The 22,063-nt window shown below is 46.4% G+C and overlaps 1 protein-coding gene across 1 annotated transcript; it reads left to right on the top strand.

Moving 5' to 3' along the window:
* The first annotated feature begins 453 nt into the window (after window positions 1-453).
* On the top strand, window positions 454-21,042 carry Psmd12 (proteasome 26S subunit, non-ATPase 12). The gene is made up of 11 exons (XM_042665441.1): window positions 454-650; window positions 8,000-8,059; window positions 8,146-8,274; window positions 10,115-10,222; window positions 11,479-11,583; window positions 14,385-14,534; window positions 14,621-14,755; window positions 16,092-16,204; window positions 17,657-17,831; window positions 19,299-19,376; window positions 20,780-21,042. Exons 1-11 carry the CDS (start codon window positions 543-545, stop codon window positions 20,987-20,989), a joined length of 1,371 nt encoding a protein of 456 aa, XP_042521375.1. The 5' UTR covers window positions 454-542; the 3' UTR covers window positions 20,990-21,042.
* Window positions 21,043-22,063: the final 1,021 nt, after the last annotated feature.

Below are 22,063 nucleotides of genomic sequence, written 5' to 3'. Positions count from 1 at the left end.
TAGGGGCTCGTCGCACCAACACGGTGATTAGCATGAAAACGAGGACACGCGCTCCTGGGCTCTACTCCTGAACCCCCACGGATGAAGCCACCAAGGCTGCCGAGCAGATAACGCCTTAGAACTGTGTTCTTTAAGGTTCATTTCCTCCGTGAGAAAAAAAAGTCAAACCGAGGTCCAAGGAAAGTTCGGAGACTTGCCCGCGATTCTCCCAATCGCTTTCCTCACCACAAACCTGAGCCTGAGGTTCCCACAGCGACGCCAGCGGACGCGGGAAGCTGGGACCAGCGGCGAGCCCCGCCCATCGCGGGCCGAGGCCCCGCCCATCGCTGGCCGAGGCCCCGCCCCGCCCCGCCCTAGGCCCGCCCCTAGAGCTGTCCGCGTCACTGCCTGACTGGTAACAGGCTCCGGGGACCTCGAGGGGGGGGGTCCTTCGCGCGGGTGCCCAGCGCGCTGCCTGCCTTGGTTTCGCGGGTGGCTTCCGGTGTGAGTGGAAAGTAGTGGCGGAGGCGTCGAGGGACCGAGGGGAGCACTCCGCGGGCACCATGGCGGACGGCGGCTCGGAACGGGCTGATGGGCGCATCGTGAAGATGGAGGTGGACTATAGCGCCACGGTGGACCAGCGCCTTCCCGAGTGCGAGAAGCTCGCGAAGGTGAGGGGAAGCCGGGTGGCTGCTGGCGGGCTCCAGGGGCTGAGTCACGGCGCGGACCTTGCCTAGGCCTCGGGGCCTGCGGGCTGGGGCGCCCCCACCGCCCGCCCAGGCCTGCCTCGGCCTCGGGGAGCCCGCGGGCGGGGGCGCCCCCACCGCCCCCCCAGGCCTGCCTCGGCCTCGGGGAGCCCGCGGGCTGGGGCGCCCCCACCGCCCCCCCAGGCCTGCCTCGGCCTCGGGGAGCCCGCGGGCTGGGGCGCCCCCCTCGCCCGCCCAGCCCAGCGTCCTGCAGTGCGCGATCCCACGTCTGCCCGCGAGGGACCCGTGCAGCCGGAGCACGCCCGTGCTTACAGCCTCCCGAGCTCCTCGGGACAGGCGATCGCTCCTTTCTGCCCCATAGAGGTTGGGGTGGGGGAGATTCCCTCTTTCTCGAGTGTCGAGTGACGTTTAGGTTTCCCAGGTAGGTTGAGGCCCCCCTCGCCTTCAGTCTAGATCAGGGAGTTTGGTTCTGTCGCCGTTACTGAAGTCAGTGTATATGTCATGGGATCGCTTAGGAATAAAGGCAGTGTGCCTGATCCTTAACTGGGAGAGGAGACGGAGGAAGACGATGGTGATGCACGCATCTTTCACCCGGGACCCTCGTCCTGGAGGAGGTAGTGAGCGGAACGAATTAAGCCGAGTCAGACATCATATAGTACGCCGTCCAAGTGGAAGGTGTGTGTGTTCTCATTCTCTCTCTCTCGCTCCCTCTCTTTGTTCCTCCTTCTTATATCTTCTCTCGCCTCTTTCTCCTCTCTCCGCTCTCTCCTTTCTCTCGTGCCGGTTTGGGAGCTGGAACTCAGGGTCTTGCGCTCTTGGTTTGCTTTTTGCGTTCAGAAAAGGAGTTCTACCACTTGAGCCACACCTGTCTATCCAGCTTTTTGCTAGTTAACTGGAGATGAGAGCCAGTCCGGGCAGATCAGTCCTCAGATCTCAGCCTCTTGAGTTAGCTAGGATTATAGACATGAGCCATTGGTGCCCGGCAGGTGTTTGTTCTGATTACTGGCAAAAAGCTGATGTTTGAATTGGTCTTAGTGTTGGGAATAAGGAAGGATCATTCCAAAAGAAGGCAGTACTAGAAGAAAGACAAGAAGGCATCAAAGTGCACACAATCACTTAATGAGATGTCATAAGCAATAGCTCAACTGCTTATCTTCCATGGAATTGCATTTGTTAATATTTTTGCAGTGCTAGGGCCTTGAACTCAGGATCTGCATACTCTACCCCTGAGTTATGCCCCGCCCTTCCACAATGGAATAGAAACTTAGTTAAGAAAATTTTATGTCTTGAGTCAAACAACTTTGTATATCATTTTACACAAAGTAACCAAGGCTCAAAGTAATTTGATCCAGTTACAGTTGGTCATCATTGGAATCCAGGATTCAAAACTCTAGGTCCTCTTAAGGGGATGGGTGCTTGCAGAGTCAGCATCCATCCTTGAATTCCTTGAGGAATTCCATGGCAAACACATACTATTGTCCACCTGGTTGTGTTCACAGCAAGACTTGTAGTTGTTCCTAGGGATCTTACTGCATAAGTACATTGTAGCATAGTACAAAATTCATAGGCAAAAGGAACATTTAGAAACATGTCACATCTAATTCTTAGAAGGAAACCTAATGCTTTTCTTTTTTTCAAAACTGAGTGGGGCTTTACAAAAAGAAGGCTGAGATATGTCCTCAGCACTCTGTTCCCAGCCCTGGAAATATGGACTCTTAATGTGAAATGCTGTTATATTTAGAAACTGGATACTTACTTGCCTTAAAATGGTGGTTGAGTCAAGCACTGGTGGCTCCCGCCTGTCACCTGAGGATCACAGTTCAAAGCCAGCCTGGGCAGGAAAGTCCATGAGACTCTTATCTCCAATTAACTACTGGAAAACCTGAAGTAGAGCTGTGGCTCAAGTGATAGAATGCTAGCCTTGAGCAGAAAAGCTTTGGGGACAGTGCCCAGATCCTGAGTTCAAGCCCCACAACTGACAACAACAATAACAAAAAGAAGTACGGCTGTTCCTAAAACTGAGATCTGCAAGGAAAAAAATCTTCCTTTTACCTATGTCTTGTGATAGTAGGCTGTTGTGCACTAGACCTAGACAGTGGGGCTGGGAAAGGTGGCTCATACCTGTAATTCCAGCTGTTCTAGAGCCAGTGATGAGGAGGAGCTCAGTTCAAGGCAAGCCTGAGCACAAAGTTAACAAGAATCTATCTCAACCAATCGGCCAGTCTTGGTGTTATATGACTATGTTCCTAGCTACTTGAAAGCATACGGAGGAGAATTGCAGAGCAAGGTCAGCCTTCCCAGCAAAAATGCTATCTGAAAGATAGCATTCTTTCAGATCCTATCTGAGAGAAAAAAAAGCAAATACAAAAGAAAGTCCTAGCCAGGGCTAGATGCTCCATGGAGCATGACTATTAGACGGAGCTTCTGTCCTCATATAGCATATAACCTATGAGGAAAAAAAGTGTTCACTGCTGAAGTTGTTCTCGTGATCCAATGTGCAGCTTTAAATCAGGACCTTTCTATGTTTAATACAGTGGGAAAGACCGGCAGGCTTAAATGCCAGTTGCCTCTTTGGGCGTTAGATGAGAATGTTTGTGCCTATTAAAGACATTGGTATTCTATCAGCAAGATGTATATGTGATTGGTTTTTTGTTTGATTTTTCTTTTCATGGGGCTGTGAGAGGGGTGGGAGAAAAGAGTATAGAGAGGGAGAAAGAAAAAAATTTTTCTTCTGAGACAGATCTACAGTTTTCAACTTGCAGACTGCCTTACAGGGTGGTTAATTTTTTTTGGGGGGGGGGCGGTCCGGTCATGGGGCCTGAACTCTGGGCCTGGGCGCTGTCCCTCAGCTCTTCAGCTCAAGGCTAGCGCTCTACAGCTTGAGCCACAGCGCCACTTCTGGTTTTCTGTGGGTTTATTGGAGATAAGAGTTTCACGGACTTTCCTGCCCGGGCTGGCTTTGAACCTATCCTCAGATCTCAGCCTCCTAAGTAGCTAGAATTACAGCCGTGAGCCACTGGCGCAGGCTTGGTTCCAGTTCTGAGGCTTGAAGTTAGGGCCTGCCTGGGCGCTGTCCCTGAGCTTTTTCCGCTCAAGACTATCTCTACACTACTTGAGCCATAGCTCCACTTCCGATCTTTTGGTGGTTAATTGGAGATTAGAGTTTCATGGACTGTTCTGCCTTGGGCTGGCTTCAAACCATGATCCTCACATCTCAGCCTCCTGAGTAGCTAGGATTATAGGCGTGAGCCACCAGTGCCCAACAAGTCTGGCCCCTTTGAATCTCTTAAAAGTGTGTGTAGGCACAGTTCTGGAATAGCACAATAACTAGTATTCTGGTAACAATAACTGGTATTACTGCTGTGTAAGATCTATAGGAAAATCAGCCGGGCCGTGATGTGTACACTGTGTGGCAGGTAGATCTTTAGAGCTGCCCCATGGGGATACTGAAATTGTTCTCCCTTCTTTGAAGACAAAAGGCAGATCAAATACAGAGATGTTTTTGCCTATCCCTTCTAGTGCTCTGTGACTGGTGTAAGAGGACCCACATGAGACTAATTAATGATAGATAAAGTTCATCCTAATGCTCAGTGCCAGTCCTCTTTTTACCCTGTATTGATGAGTTGGGCATCTAGAGAGAGTCTTTCTGAACTACATGGTAAGGTTCACGACAGGTCTTAACTCACAAAGGGTTTGCTGCTCCTGCTGATGACACTTTGGGAATGTGGGGATGAGGTGAAATGTAAAAGTGTACAGGCAGCAGCTTGCGTAAAAAACTAACACAGCTGTGGTGCTGATGGCTCATGCCTGTAATCCTAGCTACTCAGGAGGCTGAGATCTGAGGCTCATGATTCAAAACCAGTGGTGCTGGTGGCTCACGCCTGTAATCCTAGCTACTCAGGAGGCTAAGGTCTAAGGATCATGATTCAAAACCAGTGGGGCAGGAAAGTCTATGAGACTCTTATCTCCAATTAACCACCAGAAAACCAGAAAGGAAAAAAAGTACCAAATTGGCTTTAAAGTTCAACTTCTATTAGTTCTCTTCTTGTTCAGTTAGCACCTCACTTACAAAACAGAGCAACTGAGAGCCTTGAACAAGGCAGACATGGAGGACTTGGAGATCCCTGCGTGGACTGAAGTTGGGTACACTCACTAGTCATCCGCCTCATTCGCAAGATTCTCTATTGAGGAACACGAGTCACAGAAGTCACCCGTCCTGGCAGGTCACTCTGGTCACTTTTGCTGCCTTGTTCCTTCTGAGGAGAAGGCAGCATGGCGAGGCTGACTCCCAGGAATTCTGCGGGTTAGACGCGGGAGACTTGTGGGGCGGGGGGTGAGGGAGATGGGGGGGGGAGACCACTGAGTCAAGGTGTGTTTTGTGAGGCTGATGGGGGGTGTCCCTCGAACAGCACTATAAGACAGCTACAACCTCCTTATGTGACAGTAAGAATCAAAAACCAGGAACCTTAAATATTGTTGAGGTCAGTGCCTACCATTTAACACACATGGTGCAGATTGATGCGAAGAAAGTGAAGTTGCACACGGCTGCATCCTAAAAGAGCTCATGACCATCCCATAGGTAAGATTCATGCGTGATATAGGTGTGAAAGGAAGGAAGTGCCGTGTGCTTGGCTGGTGCCAGGGCCCACTGAGCTGCCTTGGCATGCAGTGTAGGCATGTCCTTGCTGCTACAGAGCTGACGCCCTGCTGAGATACAAAGGCAGCTACACCAAGACAATACTGTTTGTGCTAACTGCAGAGCAGCATGAGGCTGAGTGCTGCAGGAACTGCTCAGTGAGCACAGAAGAACCAGCCTTAGCAACCCCTTTTAGAGATATTCTGTGTCCTGTTCTTACTGCTCTTCATGGCTCCAGACTGGTTGTGTGCTTTCCTCTCTTGCAGGCTGCCAGTCTTTATTGCTCTTGCTTCTGAATGAGACTGCCACGTTCCATCTGTCCTCTGCCAATCCTATCACATGATCATAGCAGTTGTGAATATGCCAGGCGATGACTGTCTCTGTGAACAGTAGTATTTTACATTTTCTATACTTCCTTTCCATATGCCAGCCATTTCCCTGCAGAGATGGCTTGGATCAACAGGCATGATTTGCAGTAAGCTGCTGCGGTGAGTGCTGCAGCGTGGTGGAGGGAACCCAGGACCAGAAAGGAGGAGCCCCAAAGATCAGGATCTGCTGCTTGCCTTGGGGCTGAACAGTCACTCACACTGTTTTGTCCCCTGGCTTTTTAATGTGGAAATTAGTTGATGAAATTAAACCATCTCTGGTAGTCTTTCCAGTAAGAAGATTGATTCCTTGATTTCTTTTGGTTTACTCACCTTCAACTTACAGAATTTATAGATTTGCCCATTGATTTTTTTTTCCTTTGGTAAATGTTTAGCCAGTATCACACATGAACCTGCAGAGTTTTCAGAACTGCTAGTCTCCTTTGCAAAGGGGATATGGGAATATGTTAATAGTCACATTCCAGATTTAGGTAAAATAAGTTCGAGTTGTGGCTATAAGTCCTTTTTTTTTCTTTTTTTTTTTTTTGTCAGTCATGGGACTTGAATGCTGGGCCTGGGCTCTGACCCTCAGCTCTTCAGCTCAAGGTTAGCTCTCTACCACTTGAGCCACAGTGCCACTTCTGGTTTTCTGAGTGTTCATTGGAGATAAGAGTCTCGTGGCCTTTCCTACCCAGGCTGGCTTTGAACAGCAGATCTCAGCCTTCTAAGTAGCTAGGATTACAAGCATAAGCCACCACACCCAGCTTAAGTCCTTTTTTTTTTTTTTTTTGGTCAGACATGGGGCCTGAACTCTGGGCCTGGGCGCTGTCCCTCAGCTCTTCAGCTCAAGGCTAGCGCTCTACTACTTGAGCCACAGCACCATTTCTGGCCTTTTCTGCTTATGTGGTGCTGAGGAATCAAAACCAGGGCCTCATGCATGCTAGGCAAGCACTCTACCACTGAGCCACCTTCCCAGCCCTTAAGTCCATATTTTGTGCTACATAAAAATACAAAATTTTGCCAGGCACCAGTGGCTCACTCCTGTACTCTTAGCTACTCAGGAAGCTGAAATCTGAGGATTCCCCGTTTTAAACCATCCTGGGCAGGAAAGTCCGTGGGACTCTGATCTCCATTTAACCACCAAAAAACCAGAAGTGGAACTGTGCCTCAAGTGGTAAAATGCTAGCCTTAAGCAGAAAAGCTCAGGGGCAACACTCAAGACCAACACACAGATGTACAAGTTGTTATGTCGAAAAACGAACTTTATAACTTTGGTGAGGGGGGATCCGGTGGGGGGAGGTGGGAGGAGTATAGGAAGGGATGGGAAGGGGAAACAAAAAGGAGGCAACAATGCTTGATAAGAAATGTACTCGTGGGGCTGGGAAGGTGGCTCAGTGGTAAAGCGCTTGCCTTGCATGCATGAGGCCCTGGGTACGATTCCTCAGCACCACATAAGCAAAAAGAAAAAAGCCGGAAGTGGCTCTGTGGCTCAAGTGGTAGAGCGCTAGCCTTGAGCTGAAGAGCTGAGGAACAGCGCCCAGGCCCAGAGTTCAGGCCCCACGACCAGACCCCCCCAAAAACACACACACACAGACACACACACACCTCCCTCCAGTTCCTAGAGCGGTCATTTTTCTGCTCAGGCAGTTTTCTGGACCTCAGCCTCCCTAGTAGCTAGGATTATAAGTATGAGCCACCGGTACTCAGTTTATTCTCCCATTTTATTTGTTAAAGTCGCCTGTGACTACCCAGCTAATCTCGGTGCAGAACAAGACAAGCAGGTATCACTGGTCTGAGTTGATAAATCAGAATCTCAAACAAAGACTGGCTAGCTCTAGCTGAGAGATCATGACTTTTTGTTGTTGGTGGTAGTGGTCATGGGGCTTAAACTCTGGGTCTGGGTGCTGTACCTCAGCTCTCCAGCTCTGCCACTTGAGCCACAGCACCACTTCCAGTTTTCTGGTGGTTCATTGAAGATAAGAGTCTCACGGACTTTCCTACCCGGGACTGGCTTTGAACTGTGATCCTCAGATCTCAACCTCCTGAGTAGCTAGCATTACAGGCGTGTGCCACCAGCACCCGCGATCATGACTACTTTATCTTAGTTTTTTTTGTTTTTGTTTTTTAGACTGTTGTACCTGTTGAAAAACTTGAGCCCCCGTAGGGAAGCCCTGGGGAAGCAAGCAGGGCCATGACTGACAAGGAACAGAGATACTTTGTCCAAATGAGTCTTTGGTTTTCCCAAACAGCTCAATGACTAGTGTACATTGGTGTTGCCGATTTTCATTGTTTACTTTTGTCTTTTGTTCTAGGAAGGAAGACTTCAAGAAGTCATTGAAACCCTTCTATCTTTAGAAAAACAGACCCGTACTGTGAGTACATTAGAGTGAGGTTCTCAGTCCCAGGGGCTTCACTCAGCATTGGTTCACTTACTGCTCACTCTGCTGCTCTCGTGCAGGCCTCCGACATGGTGTCCACCTCCCGCATCTTAGTGGCAGTGGTGAAGATGTGCTATGAGGCTAAAGAATGGGACTTACTTAACGAAAATATTATGCTTCTGTCAAAAAGGCGGAGTCAGTTAAAACAAGTGAGTTCATGGAAGACTGTTCTTGTGACTTTTTGCAACATGTTAAATCACGATTACAGAATATAAGGATGTGGGGCTGGGAATGTGGCTTAGTGGTAAAGAGCTTGCCTAGCATGCATGAAGCCCTGGGTTCAATTCCTCAGTACCATATAAAAAGAAAAAGCCAGAAGTGGTGCTGTGGCTCAAGGGGTAGAACAACAACAACAAAAAATAAGAAGAAGAATATGAGGATGTTTTTAAATCTAGATTTTCCCAGTGACACAACTGTTTACATTTCTTCTCTTAAGTGTCAGTGCAGCTTTGTTCTGTTTCCCTAGTGCCTCTTATTTCATTTTTAAGTGGTTGTTACAGTCTTCAAGCAGATAAACTTCTAGTTCAACTCTCTTGTTAATCACTTCATCTTCATCTGAAGTTCCTGTCATTCATTGCTGGGATGGCATGCTGGGAACGGAGCCTTGCACACTAGGAAAGCACTGATACTCCTTCCCTAAAAATATACTTTTCACACAGCTTTTAGAATTATCACTGTTGGGTGCTCTTCTAGAAACCACTATTATAACTTAAAGGACTCTCTCAGAGGACTTACATGTTTTGTGAGAGACCGGGTTTCCTGGAGCATTGCACTTATTAAATGCATCATGTTTTACAATGGAAAAAGTGGCCAGGCAGTGTGTGCACCTTCCATCTGCTCTGGACGCTGAGTCCAGATTGGAGGCCAGCCTGGGTAGCATGGTGAGATACCATCTGCAGAGAAGAAAAAAACAAAGCCCTTAATTTTTTGAGCTGAAGGTAACCTGGGCTACTTGAACGTAACTGTTTTTTTTATAGAGGTCTTTATAACAGGTGCTCTTTTTATTTTTGGCTAGCTTAAATTATATTTAATGTGATTTAATATTTTCTTGATGACTCAGGTCTAAGTTATTATCAGTGATTATGATTTGCTACTTAAAATCTAGACCAGAGTTTGGCAAATGATGGGTCACTTATTTTTATAGATAAGGTAGAATACAACTCCATACATTTATGTGTGTATTTTCCCTGTCAACTTTCAAGTTCCAATGGCAGAGTTGCTTACATGCCCCAGAGATTGGGTGTTCCACACAGTCCAAGGTTACTTGGCAAATACTTGAAAATTTACACAGAATATTACTATTACCAGGCACCAGTGGCTCATACCTGTAATCCTAACTACTCAGGAGGCTGAGATCTGAGGGTCGCAGTTCAGAGCCAGCCAGGGCAGGAAAGCCCATGAGATTCTTATCCCCAATTAATCACTAGAAAACTGAAGTGGCGCTGTGGCTCAAAGTGGTAGAGTGCTAACCTTGAGTGCAAAAGCTCAGGGACAGCACCCAGGCCATGAGTTCAAGCCCTATGGCCAACAACAACGAAAATATTACTCTTAGCTAGCCCGTGGAGTGTTAGATGAGTCCCTGTCCCCTTATATTTCCTGAGGAAACTAAGGGCAAGAGACTGTGCATTTCAGTGGCGCATCTGACTGAAGTGGTGTTCTCGCTGCGGCTCCTCACCCCAGCGTGCAGCAGTGTCACCTTCCTGCTCTGCCACCAACTCTTGTCCTCCCCTGATCCGGTTTTGGCACTGTATGGTTCTCCTCTCTACCTTTCCCTTAAGTCTGCTGCCACTTCTTCCTGCCTCTCTGCTGGCTGCCCCTTTGCACCTGACCTTTCCCAACCATTATTGATGAGTTGCTGGATAGTTGGTACTTCTTGGCAATGAGAAAGACGTGGATGTACTTTGAGGACATCTGTGATTATTTCAGAGTCTAGAGTTACTTGGGAAAACCAAATATACATGGATCTCACAGAGGTTTTTAATATTTTAGGCTGTTGCAAAAATGGTTCAACAGTGCTGCACCTATGTGGAAGAGATCACAGACCTTCCAGTCAAACTGCGATTAATTGACACTCTGAGGATGGTCACTGAGGGAAAGGTGAGTGACCTGTCAGTGTAACTCACAGTGGTCAGTGCTCGAGTCTGTATTCACCACACTTAGGTATTGGGGCATTTTATGTGTGTATGTATATCTATGCTTTTTAAGAAAAAGAACGGCTAGATGCCTATATCCTCTCTACTCAGAAGGCTGAGATCTGAGAATCACAGTTTGAAGCCAGCCTTGGCAGGAAAGTCCTTGAGACTCTTATCTCCAATAAACTGCCAAAAAATTTGAAAGTAGAGATGTGGCTCAAGTGGCTACTTTTAAGCAAAAGAAGCTCACTGCCCTGGCCCTGAGTTCAAGACCCAGGATGGGCACAAAAAAGAAAAAAGGCAAGGCAAGCTCTCTACCACTGAGCCACCTTCTCAGCCCATCCTTGAGACTTTTTATCTTCAGTTTACAACCACAAAACCTGAAGTAGAGCTGTGGCTCCAGTGATGGAGCACTGGCCTTGACCAAAAAAGCTCAGGGACAGTACCAGGCCCTGAGTTCAAGCCTCAGGACCAGCAAACAGTATTTGAATTGCAGATAGTGAACTGTAGATACTCTCTATAAAGTGTGTCTTTTTGTTGTTGGTGGTGGTGGTCATGGGGCTTGAACTCTGGGCTTGGCGCTATCCCTCAGCTCTTCAGCTCAAGGCAAGTGCTCTACCACTTGAGCCACAGTGCCACTTCCAAAGTGTGTAATTTTTTTAAATAATTATTTTAAAGCCAGGCACGGGTGGCTCACGACCAGCTAGTAATCCTAGCTACTCTAGAGGTTAGATCTGAGGATTGCAGTTCAAAGCCAGCCTGGGCAAGAAAGTCTGTGGGACTCTTATCTCCAGTTAACCACCAGAAAACCAGAAATGGTGCTGTGGCTCAAGCAGTAGAGTGCTAGCCTTTAGCTGAAGAGCTGAGGGACAGTGCCCAGGCCCAGAGTTCAAGACCTATGACCAACAATAACAACAACAACAAAATATATATTTTTTTAAGCCATTTTCCATTTTCTGTGTAATTTATTTTTATATCTTGGGGTCCTACTATTTGTTAAATACAGTAATTTCAACATATTTAGGTTGTGAAAGCAAAGCTGAGAAATGCTGTGCTTCATAGACATTTCCTTTCCAGTGTCACTGTGCGAGTGAGGACTCAGCCGGGCGTGTAGCGGCTGATGCGCAGCCGCAGGACGTGCTGGACTCCTGCACATGGCTCCGTCACTTTTCCATTCTACCTTTTACACTTGATAACAGAAAATTCTCCTTTTCTTTGTAGATTTATGTTGAAATTGAGCGTGCTCGACTGACCAAAACCTTAGCAACGATAAAAGAACAAAATGGAGATGTGAAGGAGGCAGCCTCCATTTTACAAGAGTTACAGGTATGGCACTCTGCTTCAGAGCTGGTCAGCTTTGTGCTGAGTCAGCCATATTTCTTTGGAGGTCATTTATTATCATGCATCATCACGTTTTGATCAACCACCAGGAATAAGATTGTGTGCAACAGGCCAGGCACCAGTGGCTCATGCCTATAATCCTAGCTACTCAGGAGGCTGAGATCTGAGGATCGCCATCCCAGGCAGGAAAGTCCATGAGATTCTTATCGCCAATAAGCCACCAGAAAACTGAAAGTTGAGCTGTGGCTCAAGTAGTAGAGCATTCGCCTTAAACTGAAGATCTGAGGGACAGTGCCTAGGCCCAGAGTTCAAGCCCCATGAGTGACAAAAATAAAAGTGTGTATGCAACAGAATGTGAGGTTATTCTGGCCTCTGGAAATGGTATTGTTACTGGCTAAGTTTAATTGCTCAAAAAAATATTGAATCAAGCCAGGCGCCAGTGGCTCACGCTTGTAATCCTAGCTACTGAGGAGGCTGAGATCTGAGGATCACGGTTCAAAGCCAGCCCGGGCAGAAAAGTCCGTGAGACTCTTACCTCCAGTTAACCACTAGAAAACCGGAAGTGGTGCTGTGGCTCAAGCAGTAGAGCGCTCGCCTTGAGCTGAAGAGCGCAGGGACAGCGCCCAGGCCCAGAGTTCAAGCTCCACGACTGACCAAAAAAAGAAAAACATTGAATCAGAGTTAGGGGTCAACAGGTGAATTAGATTGGGAGTATAGTATAGCTCAGTGGTAGAGTACACTTATCTGTATGAGACCCTGACTTCAGTCCCAGTAGTCTTCCTTAATTTTGGGGTCATTATTTGAACATTTGGATTCTCTTTAGAATTTAAGTAGCTAATTCATGCTGTTTATCATTAACTTCATTTTAGTGACTATTGGTTTGCTGGCAAATTTCTAGTCCAAATTGGCTAAACAAAGGACAATTGCCAAGGCTGGGGGCTCAGTGGCTGAACACAGGCCTCGCATGCCCAACGCCCTGGGTTTGATCCCCGGCATCACGAAAGCAAGACAGCCAGCCACTGAGAGAGACTGGGAAAGGGCAGCAGAAAAATCCCTTTGTGATTTGCTAGGTTTCATGATAGTCTTTTAAGAGAGCCCTTGAAATGAAATAGTAGAGGTAAGAAAGCTGAGGAAAGTTCTTTCTCGTTTGGAAAATGCATGTGAACGATGCCCCAAATCTTGCAAGTGAATTCTCACTTTGTCCTTGGGACGCATCCAAAGCCCCCCTTTAATAGATTGCGCTCACATTTCAGTCTCGTACCTTACCCATTTTGCTAAATGAAGGGGAAAAAGTAAGGGTCCCGAGAGGCATCTGCATTCTTGGATTTTGTCTGTTCATCTTTTTCCCACCATCTCCTGTGTCCTCATGTGCTTCATCTCATTTAACATGACGCTCAGCGCCACCTTGAACCTCATGTTCCAAGTCAAGCGAACCAAGACAAGAGTTGCTAAGTAACTTGCTAAGTAACTGTGGCAACCTGTGAGTTTGTACTGGTTCAGCTTAGCTTCAAACTCTTGGTTTTTATTAATATACTTTACTTTTTAGAGCTTCATGTCCACGGGAAAACTGGTGAGAAAGTACAGAAAGTCCCTGTGTATGTCCTGTCCATACATGCGCAGCCTCTGCTCCTGCAGTCCATGCCTTACACTAGGGTTCGAGTGTGGCAGAATCATAGTGTGCGTTTTGGCACATGTATTAGTGCCATGTGTCACCCTCCCCCTTGGGGTGATAGTGTCAGTCTGTATTTCCATTTTGACGGTAGTCCCACAGACTTGAAAGAACTGCAAAGCTTTAGTTACATGGTCAATGAGCAGATTTCCTCCAGCATTTGTAGGACTTCATACCATTTTACTACATGGTAATTGTTTCTAGTTTCCTAAAGGTAACTCACTTCACAGATTCATCAACAGTCTCCTTACCTGAATGAAGACTTTTTTTTTTTTTTTTTTGTCGGTCGTGGGGCTTGAACTCTGGGGCCTGGGCGCTGTCCCTCAGCTCTTCAGCTCAAGGCGAGCGCTCTACCACTTGAGCTACAGCGCCACTTCCGGTTTTCTGGTGGTTTATTGGAGATAGGAATCTCATGGTCTCTCCTGCCCGGGCTGGCTTTGAACCGAGATCCTCAGATCTCAGCCTCCTGAGTAGCTAGGATTATAGGCGTGAGCCACCAGCGCCCAGCTTTTTTTTTGATGCTAGTCCTGGGTCTTGAACCAGAGCCTGGGTGCTATACCTGAGCTTTTGTTGCTCTACCATTTGAGACACAGCTCCACTTCTGGCTTTTATGGTAGTTAATTGGAGATAAGAGTCTCACAGGCTCTTTGAATCATGATCCTCAGATCTCAGCCTCCTGAGAGCGCTGGAGGCTGGCAACGTGGCTTAAGTGGTAAAGCACCTGCCTTGCAAGCAGCCAGCCCCTTGTTTAAACTATAGTGCCAGGAAAAAAGAAAAGTAGAATTATTGGTCAAGGGAGCCAGTTTTATTTTTATTTATTTTTTTTTGAGGGGGGGGGGTGTCTGGTCGTGGGGCCTGAACTCTGGGCCTGGGCACTGTCCATCAGCTCTTCAGCTCAAGGCTAGCACTCTACTACCACTTGAGCCACAGCGCCACTTCCGGCTTTTTTCTTTTTGCTTATGTGGTGCTGAGGAATGGAACCCAGGCCTCATGCATGCAAGGCAAGCGCTCTACCACTGAGCCATCTTCCCAGCCCAAGGGAGCCTATTTTAATATGTTTTTAATTTCACTGTAATTCAAAGAGTTCCTAGTATTTATTTGGGAATTACTCTGCTAGGTGGAAACTTACGGGTCAATGGAAAAAAAAGAGCGAGTGGAGTTTATTCTGGAGCAGATGAGGCTCTGCCTGGCTGTGAAAGATTACATTCGCACGCAAATCATCAGCAAGAAAATCAATACCAAGTTTTTCCAGGAAGAAAATACAGAGGTGAGCATATCACTGGTTACATATTTACTTTGAGAGGATTGGAGTAAAACTCCTAAACTTAGTTAAGCTTGTCAACTATTTTTCAGAACTTGAAGTTGAAATACTACAACCTAATGATTCAGCTAGACCAGCATGAGGGATCTTACCTGTCTATTTGTAAGCACTACAGAGCCATCTATGACACTCCATGCATACAGGCGGAAAGTGAGAAATGGCAGCAGGTGAGTGCACTCTAACCAGCGTGCAGCCTGTGGGACCGCGGGTTTGCTTGCTTGCGTCTCCTTGGAACTATACTCATTATCTCTCTCTGCATTGTGGGGGTTTTCAATAGGCCTTGACTACTGCACTGCCTGGGCAGTTCTTTTAGTTAGGGATGGAGGCTTACTGTGTACCGTGTACACCAGGTCATCCACTAATGCAGGGTTCAGATAAGGTTCAGTGTCACTCCAGAAAGGTCTTGGAGAAACCAGCTACAGTGGTGCACACCTGTAATCAAAGCACTTGATTGGGGCTAAGGCAGGAGGATAGCAAGTTGGAGGGCTGCCTGCGCTGCAGAGCAAGACCAGATCGCAAAAAAAAGCATGCTGTGCTTGAGTTGCTGTAACATGATTATGCTGATAATTATGTTAGCAAGAACTTTGCCAAGAATTTTTTTTTCCTTTGCCAATCCTGGGGCTTGAACTCAGGGCCTGGGCACTGTCCCTGAGTTTCTTTGGCTCATAGCTAGCACTCTTCCACTTGAGCCACAGTGCCACTTCCTGCTTTTTCTGTGTATGTGGTACTGAGGAATGGAACCCAGGGCTTCGTGCATGCTAGGCAAACACTCCACCACTAAGCCACATTCTACCAGCTGGAGCCCAGTTCCAGCCCAGGCAGGAAAGCCTGTGAGACTCATTTCCAATAAACTACTCAAAAAAGCCAAAAGTGGTACTGTGGCTCACGTGGTAGAGAGCTAGCCTTAAGCAAAAAAAGCTCAAGGACAGTCCAGGCCATTTTTCTCCTAAGATTTTTTTGTAATGCAAAATTGAGAGAAATGTATGCATTTTCTCCACAGCTTCCCAGTTCTAGCCCAAGTTCCCTTATGTTTTTTTTCTTTTTTTCTTTTGGCCATCCTAAATTGTTTATTACGTATGAATTGTACAAACTTTAACTTTTACTATTAAAAAATATGGAACGCTTCACGAATTTGCGCCTCATCCTGGCACGGGGCAAGGATCGCTCCAGTTTTAGTGTGTGCTGCCAAAGCAAGCACTTCCCATGTGTTTTTGTTTTTTTTTTGGTCGGTCATGGGGCTTGAACTCTGGGCTTGGGCGCTGTCCCTCAGCTCTTCAGCTCAAGGTGAGTGCTCTACCACTTGAGCTACAGCGCCACTTCTGGTTTTCTGGTGGTTTATTAGAGATAGGAGTCTCACGGTCTCTCCTGCCCGGGCTGGCTTTGAACCTCGATCCTCAGATCTCAGCCTCCTGAGTAGCTAGGATTACAGGCGTGAGCCACCAGCGCCCGGCTTCCCATGTGTTTCTAACCACACATAAGTACTGTGTTGTACACCTTCTTTAGGCTCTGAAAAGTGTTGTTCTCTATGTCATCCTGGCTCCTTTTGACAACGAACAGTCAGATTTGGTTCACCGGATCAGTAGTGACAAGAAGTTGGAAGAAATTCCCAAATACAAGTAAGTGCGCATGCGTTGTCTTGTGTCTCAGAAGCAGCACCATCCTAGCAAGATTGTGGAAGACTATAAAGGAAGTGGTGAGATGCGTTTAATTGTTCAAAAAAAATTCTATAATGAAGTTGGGCGCTGGTGGCTCACGCCTGTCATCCTAGCTACTCAGGAGGCTGAGAGTTGAGGATCATGGTTCAAAGCCAGCCTGGGCAAGAAAGTCTGAAACTCTTATCTCCAATAAACCACCAGAAAACCGGAAGTGGCGCTGTAGCTCAAGTGGTAGAGCGCTAGCCTTGAGCTGAAGAGCTGAGGGACAGCGCCCAGGCCCAGAGTTCAAGCCCTACGACCGACCAAAAAAAATAAAATAAAATTCTATAATGAGATTATATGTACTTTATTCTAAACCACACATCAAGTACACATATTGTGACAATGCCCATTTAGGAGCTTTTGATTAAGCATTTACAAAAACTGTATCAGTAATGGTTTGGGATTTGGTGATTTGGGGAGTAATAGGCTTCTGAAAGCTTGTTTTCATAGATGAAACAAACATGCTTCATGATAAGTGTGGTGAATTATTTTTAAGAGCTGTTTTCTTCTGTCTGCTTCATTAGCATCTGAACAGTTACTTTATAGATTGTCAAATATGGTACAGGGGAGCCCAGCTTTTTTAAGCAGGAGAATTCACTTGTGATCACTGTGGTAGGTGGAAATGGTGGGAAAGCCCATAAGCCAGAATGGAATCTGTCTTATTCTACCAAAGTACATAAACAGCCTGTCGGTTTTGAAATGTCCTATGCCTCAGTCTGATAGTGCTTAGCTGAGGTGGTGCTGGACTTCAGAAGGGCTTCTAGCTGTGGATTTGTGTGTTCAGACTTGGGGTATTTTCCTGTATGTAACATGATCTCTTGGGGATGGGCCCCAAGTGTAAGTCATGTGTGCCTCCAGCATGAGGCTTGCGCTCGTTTAGTAACTGTTGGTGACACTGGCTGCTGTACCTGAACCATCACACGGTCGTGCCACCGGCCTGCCTCTGAGTTTCTCGCTGCCGTCATTGATGCCGGTCTTACTCAGGGCTGTCAACTCAGCGCAACTGTCTTCAAGCTCATGCAGTCGTGTATACAATTGTCACACTGGCACTTAGAAAGCATCAGACTTAAGGGCTGGGAAGGTGGCTTAGTGGTAGAGCGCTTGCCTTGCATGCCTGAGGCCCTGGGTTCGATTCCTCAGCACCACATAAGTAGAAAAAGCCGGAAGTGGCACTATGGCTCAAGTAGTAGAGCTCTAGCCTTGAGCTGAAGAGCTGAGGGACAGCGCCCAGGCCCAGAGTTCAGGCCCCCACAACCGGCCAAAAAAAAAAAAGAAAGTTTCAGACTTAAGATTTTTGCTTTAGAAATGTTAAACCTATATTCGGTGCTACTTCTTACAGACTTTTAGAATTGAGTTGTATGTGATTTGCAGGGATCTTTTAAAACTTTTCACCACAATGGAGCTGATGCGCTGGTCTACTCTTGTTGAGGACTACGGGATGGAGTTAAGGAAAGGCTCTCTGGAGAGCCCTGCCACTGATGTGTTTGCGTCTACAGAGGAAGGTGAAAAAAGGTGGAAAGACTTGAAGAACAGAGTTGTTGAACATGTAAGAATCTGGCATGATAGACTTCTGGTTTTAATTTTAACCTTTAGCTCCCAGAATTTAGTTTTCTGGAACATCTTCTGAATTAGACTTTGGTGGAGCTGGGCATAGTAGTTCATGCATGTAATTGCATCTGCTTAGCAGGTGATGGTAGAAAGGTCTCTGTTTGGGGCAGCCTGAATAAAAACCTGTCTCAGGGCTGGGAAGGTGGCTCAGTGGTAGAGCGCTTGCCTTGCTTGCATGAGGCACTGGGTTCAATTCCTCAGCACCGCATAAGCAGAAAAAGCCAGAAGTGGCACCGTGGCTCAAGTGGTTGAGTGCGAGCCTTGAGCTGAAGAGCTGAGGGACAGCGCCCAGGCCCAGAGTTCAAGCCCCACCCTCCACCCCCAAAAAAAACACCTGTCTCAAAAAAAAAGCACCAGTGGCTTATACCTGTAATCCTAGCGACTCAGGAGGCAGAGATCTAAGGATCACAGTTTGAAGCCAGCCAGTCAAAGAAGTCCATGAGACTCTTTATGTTCAATTAACCACCTAAAAGCCAAAAGCAGAACTGTGGCTCAAGTAGTAGAGTGCTAGTTTTGAGCAAAAATGCTCAAGGATCGTGTTAGACCCTGAGTTTAAGCCCCAGGACCAGCATAAAAAAGAAAATGTGGGCTGGGAAGGTGGCTCAGTGGTAGAGCGCTTGCCTTGCATGCTTCAGGCCCTGGGTTCGATTCCTCAGCACCACATAAGAAAAAAGCCGGAAGTGGCGCTGTGGCTCAAGTGGTAGAGCACTAGCCTTGAGCTGAAGAGCTGAGGGACAGCGCCCAGGCCCAGAGTTCAGGCCCCACGACCGGACCCAAAAAAAAAAAACAAAAGAAAATGTGATGGTGATACATCTATAATCCCAGCCACAAAGAAGGCAGAGGAAAGAGGATTGCAACAGGAGGCTTTCTTATGATCTTTCGTTTGTTACCCTTTTGATTTTGTTTTGAGGAAAGGTCTCATTATGTTGCCAGGCTGGTCTTGAACTCCTGGACCAAAGCAGTCAGCCCACTTCAGCTTCCTAGTAGCTGGAACTGAAGGTGGTTCTGTTGTACTCAGTTGTGATCTTTTTTTCTTTTTTCCTTTTTTTTTGAGTTTTAGCCTTTCAGACATTTGGCTCATAATTAGAAAAGTTTAACTTTGATTCTTGGATTAGAAGAAATATTATAGTTATTTTTACCACATAGTTAAAGCAAATATATATTTTGGCTATATACTTAAAACATTGTGTAAAAAGTTGTATGAAATGTCAAATGATTCCAGAAACTCTCCCAGTGTTCAAGTGTTGCTGTTGAGGTTTAGAACCAGCTTCCTTCCAGTGGTGGGCCAAAGACAGGCAAGAGCTCTGAGTTTGATATTGTGAGTAAATGTCCCTGCACGTGAAAACAGATGGCTGCCACGCTTCCTGACAGCTGTTTTGGTGTCCCCTGCCCTCTGTCTCCCCAGAATATTAGGATAATGGCCAAGTACTACACGCGGATAACAATGAAGAGGATGGCACAGCTCCTGGACCTGTCTGTTGACGTAAGTCGCCAGCATCGCTGGGTGGGAATGGTTTGTCACCATTCATCTCAAGTGTCAGAAATTCATATAACTACTGACTGAGAACACTTGTGTTTTTTTTTTTTTTTTTGTCCAGTCGTAGGGCCTGAATTCTGGGCCTGGGCGCTGTCCCTCAGCTCTTCAGCTCAAGGCTAGCGCTCTACCACTTGAGCCACAGTGCTACTTCTGGCTTTTTTCTTTTTGCTTATGTGGTGCTGAGGAATTGAGCCCAGGGCATCATGCATGCAAAGCAAGCACTCTACCACTGAGCCATCTTCCCAGCCCCTGAGAATACTTGTTTTATCACGATTTATGTATTTACTTATTTGAGAAAAGGTCTCACTATACAGCCCAGTAGGCCCTCAAATTGGAGATCTTTCTGCCTCAGTTTTCAGAGTACTGAGATTATAGGTATTCTCCACAACACCATCATTGTTTTACTTTTATGTGATAGAAAGCTCCCCAAGCTATCTTGAGTATCAACAAATACCCTAAACAATTGTTTATATGGGGGCTGGGAAGGTGGCTCAGTGGTAGAGTGCTTGCCTTGCATGCATGAGGCCCTGGGTTCGATTCCTCAGCACCACATAAGCAAAAAGGAAAAAAAGGCAGAAGTGGCACTGTGGCTCACGTGGTAGAACACTAGCCTTGAGCTGAAGAGCTGAGGGACAGCGCCCAGGCCCAGAGTTCAGGCCCCATGACCAGACCCCCCCCCCAAAAAAAAACAAACAAACAATTGTTTGTATGGTTAACATTAATATTACTTACGCCAGGTAACCCCTGTCTTAGGAGCTTGGGAATCTGGGTTCAATTTCCAGTCCTTCCCCCTAAAAAAATTTTTTTTAAACTTAAATACTAGTTTTTTACATTGATGTGTGTAATAAATACACTTGGGTTCCCAGAGGAATTAGTGCAAGTGTGCAACATGAATAGACTTGGCTTTGGTTCCCCCAACGCAGCGGCAGACTGACCGGAGCCTCCTCGTGCGCTCAGCCTTGCTGTTTGGGCAACAGGCAGGGCGCAGCGACAAGCGCTTGACAGGAGAGGGTGGCTGCCACAGAAGGAGCATCAGAACTGGAGACCAGGCAGCTGCTCCGGTAGGGCCTTTTAAAGGTCACCAGAAAGTCAGAGGGCCAGCCTGATGTTGACACTGCTCTGCCCCCAGGCCTGACCTTGGGACAACACTGTCTATTCCTCCTTGGACTGGTGTATGGAAGAAGTACCCGGCAATGAGGGCATTAGTGTTCTGTGCTCTGCGCTTGCTATTAGGTGCATTTTTCACCTGGTGTATTCTTGGTGGAAGAGTTTAGAAATTGCTTCCTCACGTTTTATTCATCATCTGCGGTTATATGATCTCAAGCCAACTTCTCCTGTTTGTCTTGCAGGAATCAGAGGCTTTCCTCTCGAATCTAGTCGTGAACAAGACCATCTTTGCTAAAGTAGACAGGTTGGCAGGAATCATCAACTTCCAGAGACCCAAGGATCCAAATAACTTATTAAATGACTGGTCTCAGAAACTGAACTCACTCATGTCTCTGGTCAACAAGACCACACATCTCATCGCCAAAGAGGAGATGATTCATAATCTACAGTAAGGTCCGGTGCTTTTACAAAAGAGATAAAATTGGAAGTGATTAAAAAAGAAAAAGAAAAAAAAGACTGTTACTGTGGTGTACCTGTGGTTTCTCTGTTCTCTCTCTGCCCCTTCATCTACCTTATTGCTGGTAGCGAGCTGGTACAACACTATTACACGACACGTTCCTGTTGTCCAAATACATAACAGCTTGTGTCTTAACTTTCCCAAGGGTGCGTTTCTGTCATTTGAAAACCTCCTGCCGTCACTTGTATTTGTGTGATTGTGAAACCACACAAACAATGCCGCTGTTACTGCGTGCGGGGTGATGGAACTAAGTGATGCTGGAAGCCATCTTGGCTCCAGATTCAAAGGCACAGACACTGGGTGCAGTTGTGATTGATATCTTTATGCTGTGGCAGAGGCTCTAGATGCAGCACTCTGGTAGGATACAGATTTTTTTTTTAATTTAAAAAAAAAAAAAAAAACTGCTTTCAATCCCAGTAGTTGGATTTCTTTTACCCTCTGCCTTCACGTCACTTGGCCAAAATTAGGTGACATTGGGTCTTAAGTGCAGTCTGTAGAGAGGTAGTAACTTACCTTTTTTTGGCCCTCTTGTAGAGATAAGATCTGTGTTGATCTTCCCATTTCTGCCTCACAAGTGTCAGGATTACAGGTGTGTGACTGTTCCTGGCATAAAGCTTCTTCATCGCTTTTACTTATAAACTGTAATTAAAGTTAATATTCCAAATTATGTACCTATATCTATCGTACAGTGCTGGGTGATCTTATTTTTAATACTTAAACATGACAAAAAGCAACACTTATGGTCATCTTCATAGTAAATGGTATAGACTTAATCTTTTTCACAGAATTTAAAGCTTTACTGTATAATACCTGAGGTCAATTAGTATGAGCAAATATTGGGAGCTTTTATATTTCAGAGAAACTTTTAAAAAAATGTTAGAAAGTAACTTAAAAGATAATTAAGTGAAGAAAGTGAGGGTCTCCTTAAAAAAAAAAAAAAATCCGCCGGGCAAAAAATGTAACCCAGCCAGGCAGTGGAATATTATTAAGCACTATATAGGCATGAGCC

The sequence above is a fragment of the Dipodomys spectabilis genome, unplaced genomic scaffold, assembly GCF_019054845.1.
Source record: "Dipodomys spectabilis isolate Male_0828 unplaced genomic scaffold, ASM1905484v1 ptg000329l, whole genome shotgun sequence".
NCBI classification, from domain to species: domain Eukaryota; kingdom Metazoa; phylum Chordata; class Mammalia; order Rodentia; family Heteromyidae; genus Dipodomys; species Dipodomys spectabilis.
Note: the sequence above shows the minus strand (reverse complement) of the source record. Positions and strands in the feature narration are given on the sequence as shown.